Source organism: Callorhinchus milii, unplaced genomic scaffold, assembly GCF_018977255.1.
Source record: "Callorhinchus milii isolate IMCB2004 unplaced genomic scaffold, IMCB_Cmil_1.0 Scaffold4, whole genome shotgun sequence".
Classification (NCBI taxonomy): Eukaryota; Metazoa; Chordata; class Chondrichthyes; order Chimaeriformes; family Callorhinchidae; genus Callorhinchus; species Callorhinchus milii.
Window position 1 is genome coordinate 76,219,423 of NW_024704745.1, and position 14,263 is coordinate 76,233,685.

Consider the following 14,263-nt stretch of genomic DNA (forward strand, 5'->3'; position numbering starts at 1 on the left):
CAGTTCCATGACCCTGTAAATGAACTTGAATAACATCAATACTTGCCTTCAGTTACTTCCTTCATGTCAACCAGAGTTCGCCTACAGAACGCACAGTCACTGCACTTTCCAGATGAGAAGGATACTGTACCAAATGGAAGAATTATTATTATTAATAATGTAACAGATAATAATAATGTTTATGTTTTCATCTTTTTACGTTGGAAGGATGTCTCAAAGCACTTCACATTTAATTTACTGTAAAGTGTAGTGATTTGCACTTTGTTGGTGAACGCAACAGGGACCTTGGATTAAATATCTCACCCAAAGGACGGCACCTCAGACAATGAAACACATCCCCAGCGCTGCATTGGAGTATCAGCCTTGACTTTATGGGTTCAAAGCCTCGTTGTTGGATACTTGAACACTAGCATAGTGTTGTTGTCTCTGTTGTTCCTCTCGTTTGACTCCATTCTCTGTATTTTGTGAGTTACTTTGCCCTATTTTATTGAAAAAAATTAACTCTTTATTTTTGATATATGTATTAAAATTTGACTTGTAGAACAGTAAATGATGTCTGTTTAAATTTGACAAAAATCACTTGAACCACTGTAACTCTACAAATCAGATCTTTTTGCATAACCATCAAAAATAAAGACATAAATCGAAGACTTTTAAGACAAAATAACATGGAGTGGCAGAGCTATGTATAGTTTTTTTAAAAAAAACATTCAAAAGAGTTGTTTTGAAGAGCTGCAGAAAAATTGCTAAGACCTCGTTGTAATATTGTAAGAATAAGAAGCGTGAAGAGGTGTGGAGATATTGCAGGGCAGTGGGATTGACTAAACTATGTTATGAGAGCCAGTGCAGACTTGATGGGCCGAATGGCCTCCTTCTGTGTTGTCAATATTGATGCACGTCAGGAAGGCATCCCAAAATGCTACATAGGATTAGGGATTTTGCAAGGATTTTTATTATCGCCCTTGGAGGAGGGTGGGGGCAGCCATTTTTGAAGCTGGCACGGAGCCTGAGCAGTGAGGAAGAGGGAGGGGGAGGTAGCTGTCTATCTAAAGCTCACCTCCACAAAAAGGTGAGTTGTAGAGAGATTTTTAGGTGGTGGGGAGGTTAAGGATGATCAGCCCTCGCCCTTGCCTAACCACTTGCAGGATGACACCAAATTAAGAACAACAGAGCCATAGAAATTCACGGCATAGATTACTTGCATTTGGTCCATCAGGTCTAAATGATGAACCTCAATTATGTCAACATCAATAATTGACACAGCTACTTCCTTCATGCCAATCAGATAACAGTTACTTGCACATTGATATGTGACTTTGCCTCCGTGGCTTTTTTTTAAAGTGAATACGCAACTCCATTTCTCTGCCCTTTGCTCTATGCACCATGCAGTGCTATACTATATAACCATAGGCATATAAATAACTATATATTTGGTCATTCAATCCACGACTGTTTGTGGGACACTGACCACAAAACATACAGTCAATTCACTTTACAGTATATTCTGTGAAGCGCTTTGAGACGTCTCAATGACATGATTAGGTGCTATATCAAATACAAAGATTATTATTGTATTATTATTATCTCAGGACCACAGTAGTTTTTGGAGCTCTTGTACAGCTGTGATATTATTGCAACTTGCATTGACATGGCGCCCATCACACAAGCTAATATCTCTGAGAACGTCATGGTGATGGGGTTGAGCAAGGGAGAAGGAGCAAGGAGAGATGAACCATTGGCATAGTGAAAGAGGTAGGTTTTAAGGTGGGATTCAAAGATGGATAGAGAGACGACAAGAGGAAGAGACAGGGAGTTCCAGAGGTTCCAGAGGTTAGGGTGGAGTGACTGAAGTCACTGGCACAGAGGGGGCAGCAGATGCTCTTGTTAGTTGAGCGGAGGAGTTGTAAGCTACCTATCAACAACAACTCGCGTTTATATAGCGCCTTTCTCACGGGGCATCATCTCAGTGTTACGACACTCTGCCATTCCAACAATATGACACCGAGCTGGGGAGAAAGGGGTCAACTTCAGAGCATGGGTCTATTTTTGCCTCACTGTATACTATCCTCCAGTTCTCTTCTTCTCCTGAAAACATTTGACACAATTACGCACAGCAGTGTCCCACAAACAGTCATGGATTGAGTGACCAAATTATTTTTTTGTGTGTTAGGAAGGACAATGGGGGATCGAACATGACACCTGTGATGTGCACAGGTTCGGTGAGTCTGAGGGACAGTCCGGGGAGTTAAGGAGGTCGGAGCTGCAGGTGAACTGTTGCACTGTTACCAACAAACCCACCTCCAGGAGCAAGCCAAGTGTCAATTTCAGTCAAGACAAGGTTCGACATGAGATTGATTGCCATCTATTTTAGCCACTCTACTCCACTCCATTCCATTCCATATTTTCACATTTTAAAGAACTAATTGTCAAATTACTTTTTTTGATCAACTCGGGTGTCTGACACATGCGGAAACCCATCACTGTGCTTAAGGGTCTCCAAACCAAACTGAGAATTCCATACATCCCACCTACACCTTGAAATCCCAGGGATAGATTTTTGGAATGGAATGCGCCCTCTCTCCCTGGAGGGACCCATCCTGTTTACCTAATTCTGGAAAGTATTTAGGCGCAGGTTGGCAGGAGCCTAGGCTTGGGGACCCCAGAGGGTGCTTTGGGGTAACTGCTCGAGTCTAACCAGCTAAAACTGCATAGCTTGCAATTGATATCGCTGTCTGGCAAGCTTTCCCGTTGCTCTAAGATCACTCTATTCATTAGGGCTTTGGCTTGCAGGATTACCCAGGTCCTGTATGAGCCAGGCTGGCTGTGCTGTCAATTCCTTGTGGGAAGACAAAATGACAGTGAACCTTTCTGTAAAAGAGTAACTAAGCCGAAAAGCTATTTTTGCAATTGAAGAAATATTTTACTTGCGAAACGCAAACACTCCTATCTGAAATCCCTGACCTAGGGGTGCTGCCTGGAAGAGTCAAATTCTCAAGTTCTGTATTGGTTGAAATATGGTTTTGGGCAGATTCCCAGGGTCACAATCAGACACCACTCTTTGAATGAAATGGTGCAGGCTGCCAATAAATCTAAACATATGATTCACCAAAGCCAATGGATGTCCTCAGTTGCGTAGATACATTTGGATGATGTCAAGGCTGAGCCAATCATTGCTAAACTCTGCGCTTTCAGGTGTCAATGCTTGTGTGATTTTTTGAACTGACCTAATATGTGGATCGAACTCGAGTAACATCAGGCTCTCGTTAACAGTATATAAGCCCGACAGATTGACTGTTCTGCACTGCCTCTGCTCTGTTGAGTTCGTGCATCTTTACACCCATTCCAGCACTGAACGAAAAGCACCATGCAGTCCCTTGCAACACAGCACCAAAAGAACTTCCTCGCTGTGGCAATGAATAAATACGTTTCTTCAGTGAAGAACATGGAGAACACAGTCATGTTACCCAGCCTCCTCCGAGACGTCCCCATCGAGGATGAAGATGAAACCAAAATGGCCACCATCAGTCCCCAGAACCTGTACGAGTGCTACAGCCTTCTGAAGTCCTTCAAGAACACGGTGGAGTCCAGCATTCTGCCCTTTGAGCCGCCGAAAAGGAAAAACAGCGCCGGCGATTTGGAGAGCGAAGAGGAGAATGAAGAACAGCCAAACCTGGAGAAACTCTTCCACATCCACTTGTTGGGGCTCTACACTGTGCTAGATGAACTGAGCAACAAGGCCAACACACTAACTAAACGTTATAAGGAAATCATAGGCCTTCCTCGCTAACCGCATTGGAAAGATCACCGAAACTCTCACCCAAGTGTCCATCCGAGGTTGCAACGTGAAACAGTCAACAAAGCAGCTGGGAAGAAAGCAAAAGATGTGATTCTGCTTAAGTTATAAGCATGTGGAAATGCCAATTGTAAACCTGCTGAATACATCTGAATAAATTGGTTATAAAGAATAGTACTGTGTTTATATTGATTCAATTTCCACAAGTCTTTGAGAGAGAAAAAACTTTGGCTGTAAGTAAATTTCCTAACAATAAGCGGATGGAGAATCCAGCATGGAACATCATCACTGGTTATTGTGTCTACCAAAAATGCAATTAATTGTAATAAATAATAATCCTTGCATTTGATATAGAGCCTCAGCACATTAATCTTAATTGCTCCTCTCTCCCTGTAATGAAAATGTTAAAGTGAAGTCAAGTACCAATTGCAAATTTATGGAATAATGTGCCAACCAGACAACAACAACAACAAGATTCCATTTATTGAGCGCCTTTCATGTCGGGAGGACGTCCCAAGGCGCTGTACAGTTGGGTCAGGACCCGAGCAAGGGGGGAAATGGTCAGGGTGAGAGGAGGGAAGGGAGGAAGCGAGGAGCGGGTAGAGAGTCGAGAGGGGAGCTGAAGGCTGAAGGTCAAAGAGAAACGTCTTGAGACCGGCCTTGAAGGAGGAAAGGGAGGAGGCGGCGAAGGCACTGGGGATAGAGTTCCAGAGCCTCGGGGCTGAGAGGCTGAAGGCCCGGCCAGACCTTGATATACTGTTAGCAATACATCTGTATCACTGTTGTATTGCATTATGAATGTAAATGTGTGTTTTTTTTCCAAACTGTACTTGTTTGGTGAGTGCATGTGAACTATTGCCACAATTATTTCGATAATAATCCCTAAAAAAAATTAACAATAATAAATTGGTCTTTTTCAATCCGCGACTGTTTGGGGGACATTGCTGTGCGCAATTGGCTGCCGCGTTTCGCCCACAAATATACAGTCAATTCACTTTACAGTATATTCTGTGAAGCGCTTTGAGACGTCTCGAAGATGTGAAAAGTACATGAGTACCTGGAGTCCTGTGGCCCAGTGGTTAGAGCACTCGCTTTGCAAGTGAGAGACCTGAGTTCAATTCCAGGCAGAGGGCGAAACCTTGGGCAAGTTTCCTTACTCCACACAGAGCCTAATAATAATCCCTCCAAAACCAAACACAATAATAAATTGGTCATTTTCAATCTACGACTGTTTGTGGGACATTGCTGTGCGCAATTGGCTGCCGCGTTCGCCCACAAATATAGTCAATTCACTTTACAGTGTGTTCTGTGAAGCGCTTTGGGACGTCCTCCCGACGTGAAAAGCGCTATATCAAATGCAAGGATTATTATTATTATTATTATTACACGAGCTGCAGAGGTTTGGATGATCTGCAGCTTGTGAAGGGAAGAGTTGGGAAAGCCGATGAGGAAGGAGTTCCCGTAATCGAGCCTTGAGGTGACGTATGTGTGGGTGAGGGTTTGGGCTGCCTGAGGGGTGAGGCAGTGGCGGAGTCTGGCAATGTTGCGGAGGTGGTGGTAGGCAGTGCCGGTCATAGCGCGGATGTGGGGGAGAAAGGACAGTTCAGGGTCAAACAAGACACCCAGGTTCCTGACTGGCTTAGTGAGGTTGAGTGTGCAGCCGTGGAGGCTGATGCTGCCGGCGCCACAATATAATAATATAATATAATATAATATATAATGCCACACGGAGGCACAATATAAAATTAAATTACAATTAAATTACAATTTTACAATTAAATTACAATTTAAAATTATATTACAACTTGCATTCCATTCAAACAATCTATCTCTGGAATTATCATGTGGAGGTGGGATGCAAGGAATTTTCAGTTTGGTTTGGATACACTTAAGCATGGTGAGTCTTTCCCTGTGTCCTGGCCAATAATCTTCCTGATAATGTTGTTCACTTCACAGCTGTTTGTGGGACATTGCTGTAGGCAAATTGCCTGCTGCATTTTTTCCTACAAAATATACAGTTACTACACTCTACGGAAAAATCTTGTGCTCGTTAAAGTCGTCAGTCACAGCATTTATGGGCGAGAGGAATTCCTTGACCTTAATTTCCAATCAGTAATTAATGCACGGGTTATTATATTAACCCGTGGATTATACAGGACTTATACAGGAATCCTGTAGCTCAGTGGTTAGAGCACTCGCTTTGCAAGTGAGAGACCTGAGTTCAATTCCAGGCAGAGGGCGAAACCTTGGGCAAGTTTCCTTACTCCACACAGAGCCTAATAATCATCCCTCCAAAACCAAAAACAATAATAAATTGGTCATTTTCAATCTACGACACTTTGTGGGACATTGCTGTGCGCAATCGGCTGCCGCGTTCGCCCACAAATATACAGTCAATTCACTTTACAGTGTGTTCTGTGAAGCGCTTTGGGACGTCCTCCTGACGTGAAAAGCGCTATATCAAATGCAAGGATTATTATTATTATTATATTATTGTTATAATAGTAGTCAGTCTTTGTGAGAGATTTATGGGACATTATTGTGTGCAAATTGGCTGTTGCATTCACCTGCAAAATACAGTCACTACACTTTACAGTGAAGCCTATGAAGTGCTTTGAGGCATCCTCCCGACATAATAATCCTTGCATTTGACATAGCGTATTATAATAATAATAATAATAATCCTTGCATTTGATATAGCGCTTTTCACGTCGGGAGGACGTCCCAAAGCGCTTCACAGAACACACTGTAAAGTGAATTGACTGTATATTTTGTGGGAGAAACACGGCAACCAATTGCGCACAGCAGTGTCCCACAAACAGTCGTGGATTGAGTGACCAATTTTATTTTGAAGGGATTATTACCCCGGAAAAGCGATCCAACAATCGACTAACAACCGAGTGCCGACTTACTGCTGGGTAAACAGAGGCGTGTGGAGTAAGGAAACTTGTCCAACGTTTCGCCCTGCCAGGAAACGAACCCAGGGGTCTCGCTTGCGAGGCGAGTGCTCTAACCACTGAGCTACAGGACATGAAAGGTTCCATGTGAAATGCAAGATTATTATACAGAAATCACTTCTCCTCTCCTCAGATAAATGCCAGCAGTTAAGATTCAGTACTTGGGTCAGAAAAGTGAATCGGACGAGGGTTTAGGACAGGATTGGTTCACTGTGATATTCCCACACATCCCCCCACTCCAGTTTGAACAGCTTGCTGACAAACTATTTACTTTGGTCAGCCTGACAAATGCAGAAACCTGTTCTCATACTTAATAGTGTCCAAACCAGACTGAGGGTTCAGCATATGAAAACCACCTACACATGGGAAATGTCTCTCTACCTGGAATGGAGTGCGGCCTTTCTCCCTGGAGGAATGTGTCTTCCGACCTAACGCTGGAGAGTATAAGGCGCAGGTTAGCAAAAGCCCAGGTTTGGGGACCCTACATTATGCGTTTACCAACCACCACCTAAGTTCTCTCGGATTGGATAACACAGAACGCAGCCCTCCGAGGAGAGAATGCGCACTTCATACCAATGGAAACCAGACATACATGGAACTCTGCCCTGATCGCATCGCGTCAGCGCCTCCGCACCTCAGGCGCTGACAGCATCAGCATCCAAGGCTGCACTCTCCACCTCTCAAAGCCAGTCAGGAACCTCGGGGTTCTGTTCGACCCTGAGCTGTCCTTTCTCCCTCATATCCGCGCCCCAACTGGCACTGCCTTCCATCACCTCCGGAACATCGCCAGACTACGGCACTGCCTCACCCCTCACGCTGCTGAAACTCTGGTCCACGTTTTTATCACCTCAAGGCTGGACTATGGGAACTCTCTCCTCGCCGGCCTTCCCGCCACCTCCCTCCACACTGCAGGTCATTCAGAACTCTGCAGCTCGTGTACTGTCCCGCACCAGACACCGCGACCACATCACTCCCACCCTCGCTCGCCTCCACTGGCTCCCCATCCCCCAGAGGATCGAATTCAAGATCCTCATCCTCACCTACAAGGCCATTCACGGCCTCGCTCCCTCCTACCTCTCCGACCTACTATCCCCCTACTTACCTGCCCGTACCCTCCGTTCCTCTGGCTCTGGTCTGCTCCACATCCCCCGCCCCAACCGCCCTACCATCGGTGGCCGGGCCTTCAGCCTCTCAGCCCCGAGGCTCTGGAACTCCATCCCCCAGTGCCTTCGCCGCCTCCTCCCTGTCCTCCTTCAAGGCCGGTCTCAAGACCTTTCTCTTTGCCCGTGCCTTCAGCTCCCTTCTCAACTCTCTACCCCCCCTCGCTCCCTCCCTTCCCTCCCCTCACCCTGACCATTTCCCCCCTGCTTGGGTCCTGACCCAACTGTACAGCGCCTTGGGACGTCCTCCCGACGTGAAATACGCTCTATAAATGGAATCTTGTTGTTGTTGTTGTAATTAACCCTTTGGTAAAGAAATACTCCTGATATCTATCCTGAAATTGCCAATTGCAGCTCTAAACAGTTCTGGGTTTACTGTTTCAATCCCATTTAAAATATTATTCATTGCTATAAGGTTCCCTCTGAGACATATCCTTTCATTGCTTAAGGGCCCCAGCTTGTCTAATCATTGCCCGTACCTCATTCTTCTAAACTGGGTATTATCCTCATTACTCTCCTCTGGACAGTGTCACTGAGACCCGAATTGTCACTGAGACCAGAATTGTTTGTCCTGACAAGTTGTTTGAACCCACAACAATTTGACTAAGAGGTGAGAGCGCTTCCAACTGAGCAAAGCTGGACTTAAAACAATTCATGTATAAGATAGTGAACACATCAGTCTTCCATACCACTTAGGAATTGGATTGGCCTCTGGTTATAATCAATATTTCACCTCAGATTGGACTTTATCATTTAAAGATGCAATAAGCACTTTTGATATCTAAAATTACAGTATTGCGTTGCAGCCATCGACACATGGGAAATGCCATCCTTCAAAGGTTATTTAAACATCATTGCAATAATCTATTTACTGTCTGTTTTTTACAGACACGAATGATTGTGGAAACTGACCTGACTGCAATGTGAACTTCAAACTAAAATCAATTTTATATTTTTCTGCCAATTTTCCGACCAAACCACCAACGCAGCACAAAGACATTTAATTCATTTTTAAAGACCCCACAAGTAATTATTTCATATAATTTATTACAGCAAATCCATTTACATAAATCTATGAGAAACACTGAGCATACACAGATTAACATGGTTTATACCGAGCCTGACAAGCGCTCAGACTGGTGTATGGTTATAACAAGAACCAAACATTGCCAACAGAAAGTCGTTGCCAGGTGATTTTAGCGAATTGGAACAAAATCCTCCAGGATTTCAGCGTACTTCTTTTTCTCTGAAAATAAAACACAGAAACAAGAAAATTATCACCTCAATCATCACAAAAATAAATGTGATTTGTATTTTCAGTGTTTATTTCTCTCAAACCTGGACGATTTTAACACAACAACAACAACTTGCGTGTATATAGCTCCTCTCCCTGAGTGCTTGACAGTGGTGGAGCCGGGGGGGGGGGAGGTGAATGTCAGTTGTGTAGAGTGTTGAAGTTAGTTTTTTTCACTAGAGCTAAGGTTAAGGGATGACCTGATAGAGGACTTCAAGATTACGAAGGTATATGATATGGCAAATAGTGAGACTATGAAATGGGAATATTCAGATTTAAAACTGGTTGATATTCAAGGGTTGGTTTGATTCAAGCTTATCAATGGTGATATGCCATTTTTTCACCCCAATAATCTGCTTCAACATCAAGCCCATTGGGGGAGAAGTGCCCGGAGTGGGGGAGGGGGTGGGGGTTACAGTATCGGAGGTGCCGTCCAGATTTATATGCTGAACCGAGCTCCTGCCTGTCTGTTCAGGTGGATGTTAAAATTCCCATGGCACTACTCGAAAAGAGAAGGGAGTTTCTCCAGGCCAACAATTTCCCTAATAAAATTAGTCACTTACTTACTTCAAGGTTGTTTGTGGGGCATTGCTATGGGAAAATTGGCTGCTGCCTATAAAATACAGTCACAGTACTTTACACTGTAAATTACACACAGTCAAAGCACTTTACTGTGAAGCACTTTGATAAATAAGACAGCTTGTATTTTTTTTTACATTTCTTTGGACCCATTGCTCAATGAATACTGCTTGGCCAATACTACTGTCCTGCCTTCATGTCCTGTCAGCCCCACCATCGGTGGTTGAGCCTTCAGCTGTTCTGTTCCTGCTCTTTATCCCGAAGTTCCTCCGAATCCCTCCTCCCTCCCTACTTTCATAACCTGCCTCAAGGCTTATCTCTATGATCATGCCTTGCAATTGGCTGCTGTATTTCATCCACAAAATGCAGTCAATCTACTTTACAATATATTCTGTGAACCGCTTAGAGATGTCTCAACAGCATCATAAGGCGCTATATCAAATGCAAGTATTGTTATTATTCAGTCATCTTCATTCCCCCACTTTCTCCCAGCTCTGGTGCCCACCCTGAAAGATGTGATATAAATCTAAATTGTACTGAATTCTTATCTTAAATGTTTATTGTCTCCTTCACATTGTATTATCTCTTTGAACACTGTACCTTTTTCAGGAAAGTCCTCTGGATGGAGTCTTATGTATTCAAACATTTCATGCTCTACTTTAGCTTTCTTGTAGTTTTCCAACTTGGTGAGGTAGTAGCCAATATACCAGGCAACGCTCGTGAAAAGTATCTGTCGATGGATACCTTAAAAACAAAGCAAAACAGCTTTTCACTTGTTTCTGTCATCTGAAATAAACACCTAGATTTAGATAGTCTAAGCTCACACTCCAATGCAGTGCTGGGGGAGTGTTGCATTGTCAGAGGTACCGTTCTTCGGATGAGTTTTTAAACCGAGGCCCATTTGCCTGTTTAGGTGGATGTTGAAGATCCTATGGTACTATCGAAAAAGAGAAGAGTTTCTCTTGGTGTCCTGGCCAGCAATCCCTCAAATAAAAATTGGTCACTCAGTCCTTGGCTGTTTGTGGGACATTGCTGTGGGCAATACTGGCTGCCGCATTTCGCCCACAAAATACAGTCATTTCACTTTACAGGGTATCGTGTGAAGCACTTTGAAACGTCTCAACTGCAAGGGCACTATTTCAATGCAAGGATTATTATTATTAATATACCGCAAAGTGTAGAACCAGAGGGGAGAAGTGGAGATTTTTTTTTACAGAGAGTTGTTACGGTCTGGAATACATTGTCCGAAAGGTTGGTGGAAACAGATTCATTAACAACTTTCAAAGGGAATTAGATAGATATTTGAAAAGGAAAGGTTTGCAGGGGTATGGGGAAAGAACGGGGAAGTGGGACTAATGCCTAATAATAATAATCCCTCCAAAAAAAATAATAAATTGGTCATTTTGAATTGGCTGCCGCGTTTGCCCACAAAAATACAGTCAATTCACTTTACAGTATATTCTGTGAAGCGCTTTGGGACGTCTAGAAGACGTGAAAAGCACTATATCAAATGCAAGGATTATTATTATTATTATAATTGGGTAGCTCTTCCAAAGAGCCAGCACAGGCACGATCATAGAATCATAGAATGTTACGGCACAGAAGGAGGCCATTCGGCCCATCGAGTCTGTGCGGCTCTTTGACAGAGTGTCACTTTCACTAACCCCAATCACCAGCTTTCTCCCCATAACCCTGCAAACCCGTCTTCTCCAGATACCTATCCAGTTCTCTCTTAAAAGCTGTTATCGAATCGGACATCACTGCCCTTTCGAGCGGATCATTCCAAATTCCAACAACTTGCTGAGTGAAAACATTTCTTCTAACCTCCCCTCTGCTTCTTTTGGTAGATATCTTAAGACTGTGACCACGAGTCACAGACGCACCTACCAGCGGAAACAGCTTTTCCCTATCTCACCTGACGAAACCTTTCATGATCTTGAAGACCTCTATCAGGTCCCTGCGTAACCTTCTCTGCTCTAATGGGAAAAGTCCTAACTTCTCCCGACTGTTCTCATAGCTAAGGTTCCCCATTCCTGGTATCATTCTCGTGATTCTCCTCTGCACCCTTTCCAGTGCCTTAATATCCATCCTGAGGTAAGGTGCCCAGAACTGGACACAGTACTCCAGCTAAGGCCTAACCGATGGGCCAAATGTTCTCCTTCTGTGCTGTAATATTCTATGATTCTATGATGCTGTGTATTTTGTAGGAGGATAAAGCAACCGATTTGCGCATATCAATGTCCCACAAACAGCCATGAAGTGAATGACAAATGTTAGCTGGGAATGGTTGTCCACAACATTAGCAGAAACATTTTCCTCTTTTCGTGTAGTGCAGAGGTTCTCAAACTGTAGGACGGACCTCCCAAACCCCACCTCTGCCTTTCTAGACTGCAACCCTGAATTGCACTACATTGTACAGCGAGGAGACAGGCTCACTCCTCCCTGTGATGGGGTGGGACTAATGGATATTGTACAACATGATCTGAAGTTGTTTGGTGTTGTGATTTCCCAAAGTGTTTGAGCAGTTTGGTTTTGGCTGCTGTGATTTGTGCTCTTTTTGGGCAGAATCTGGCACGGAGGGGGCTTTGTGAAGTCGAAATGCTGCTTTTCACCCTCATATTCTTATTGTATCTGTATTGATCGGACCCCTCCTACTTTGTTGCTCGTTTTCTTGTGGAGTATAGGGGGGGGGGGTTCGGTTCTTTGTGTTGTCTTCGTGAACCGTGGAGAGGTGCAACTGTGTTTTTTTGTTGGCTTAGGTTGGCTCACTGTGACAACGTCTGAGGACCCCTGGTGCTGTAACATCCACCTGAACAGCCAGACGGCACCTCGGATTAACCTCTCATCTGAAGGACAGCGTCTCCGACAACAGCGCTCCCCCAGAGCTGCACTGGAGCGTCAGCCTAGACCGATGATGGGTCAGGAGTGTCCAGCCGAACGTTCGCTCAGCTCTGAGCCTGTTCCAAATCACCGCCTTGTTGCCGCCGAGCCGAGATGCCCGTTCTGCAGCTCGGGTGTTAACCTTCGATTGTCCAGCGCTCCCGACCTGAAAAGCGCTGTATAAACGCAATCTGCTGTTGTGTTGCGGCCACAAATGAAGAAATATTGCATCAAGAAGACCCCTCGGTTCGATTCCCGGGCAGAGCGAAACCTTCAGCCGGGTTTCCTTACTCCACGCGCCTCTGTTTACCGAGCAGTACAACAACAACAACAAGATTACATTTATAGAGCGCCTTTCACGTCGGGAGGACGTCCAAGGCGCTGTACAGTTGGGTCAGGACCCGAGCATTGGGGGGGGAAATGGTCAGGGTGAGGGGAGGGAAGGGAGGGAGCGAGGAGGGGGTAGAGAGTCGAGAGGGGGAACCTGGTTTGTTAGTCAATCGGAGGATCACTTACTGGGGGTAATATTCCCTTCAAATTAAACTGATCACTTCCACCCACGACTGTTTGTGGGGGACGCCGCCGTGCGCCATCGGCTGCCGCGCTTCTCCCGCGAAACATAACAGTCACTACGCTCGGCAGCGTGCGCCGCGAAGCGCTTGCGGGAGACGTCTCGAAGTCGTGATCGGGCGCCGTGTCGAGCGCGAGGGCCGTCGTCGTCGGGTCCGGGCCACGGCCCTTCGCCGGGTCGGGGGGGGGGGAACCGGGGGGGACGCGCCCTCTCCTCTCTCCACATACACGCTGCCCGGACCCGCTGAGGGCTCCCAGTGGCTCTCTCTCTCTCTGTGTGTGTTTCTGCTTCAGATTTCCAGCGTCTGCGGCAATTTTACGTTTATTATTATTAATATTAATTATTATTATTATTATTATTACTACAAGAGGTCAGAACAACATCAGCCCCGCGGCCTCCCCCCCCCCACCCCCCCCCCCCCCTCCCTCAGGGCCTGAAGGTCACTGCGAAGGCCTCGAAGCCTCGGGTTTTCCTGGGCCTCCGCTCCCCGGGGTGGGGGTGGGGGGGACGGGGACAGACTCACCCGCCTTGAGGGGCGGCCGGTGGTTCAGGGCGTTGTGGAGGAGGGACGAGGTCCAGCCCAGGAGGCCGAGCCACACCGTGTTCCTGTTGACGATGGCGGGAGGCGGGAGGCCCCGGGCCTCGGGCGGCAGCACCAACTGCATCTCGGCCGCCGCCTCTACTCCGGAAGTGGGGGGTGTGTGTGGGAGAGGGGGGGACCACACAGCGAGGGCACAGCGCGCAGGGACACGTGCCCCGGCTCCACTCCGCCGGGTGGAGCGACTCGGCTCCCGACAAACGTTCCGCCCCCTCTCTCTCTCCCTCTCTCTCTCTCTCTCCCCCCTTTATCATTGAAACAATACACACAGAAAAAAAAAGGATGTGTTGCTGTTGGTGGGTTATTGTTGTTGTTGTTGTTGTTGTTGGAGTTGCTCCGGGTCGCAAAACGCCTGTCACGTTTCTTACAGACTTAAGCGGTTATCGTGACAGGGTAACGGCCCCTCCCTCTCCGCCTCTGCACTGCTGCCA

At 45.8% G+C, this 14,263-nt stretch overlaps 2 protein-coding genes across 2 annotated transcripts; one reads left to right on the plus strand and one right to left on the minus strand.

The window, feature by feature from the left end:
- Positions 1 to 3,316: 3,316 nt before the first annotated feature.
- On the plus strand, positions 3,317 to 3,957 carry LOC103177142 (mid1-interacting protein 1-B-like). The gene is given in 1 exon segment (NM_001293146.1): positions 3,317 to 3,957. A coding segment is annotated over 1 exon segment (423 nt). The 5' UTR covers positions 3,317 to 3,364; the 3' UTR covers positions 3,788 to 3,957.
- A 4,989-nt stretch (positions 3,958 to 8,946) lies between these two features.
- Positions 8,947 to 14,020, minus strand: ndufc2 (NADH:ubiquinone oxidoreductase subunit C2). Its single transcript, NM_001292759.1, is given in 3 exon segments — positions 8,947 to 9,156; positions 10,384 to 10,527; positions 13,758 to 14,020. Coding segments are annotated over 3 exon segments (336 nt in total). The 5' UTR covers positions 13,900 to 14,020; the 3' UTR covers positions 8,947 to 9,106.
- Between the last annotated feature and the right edge of the window lie 243 nt (positions 14,021 to 14,263).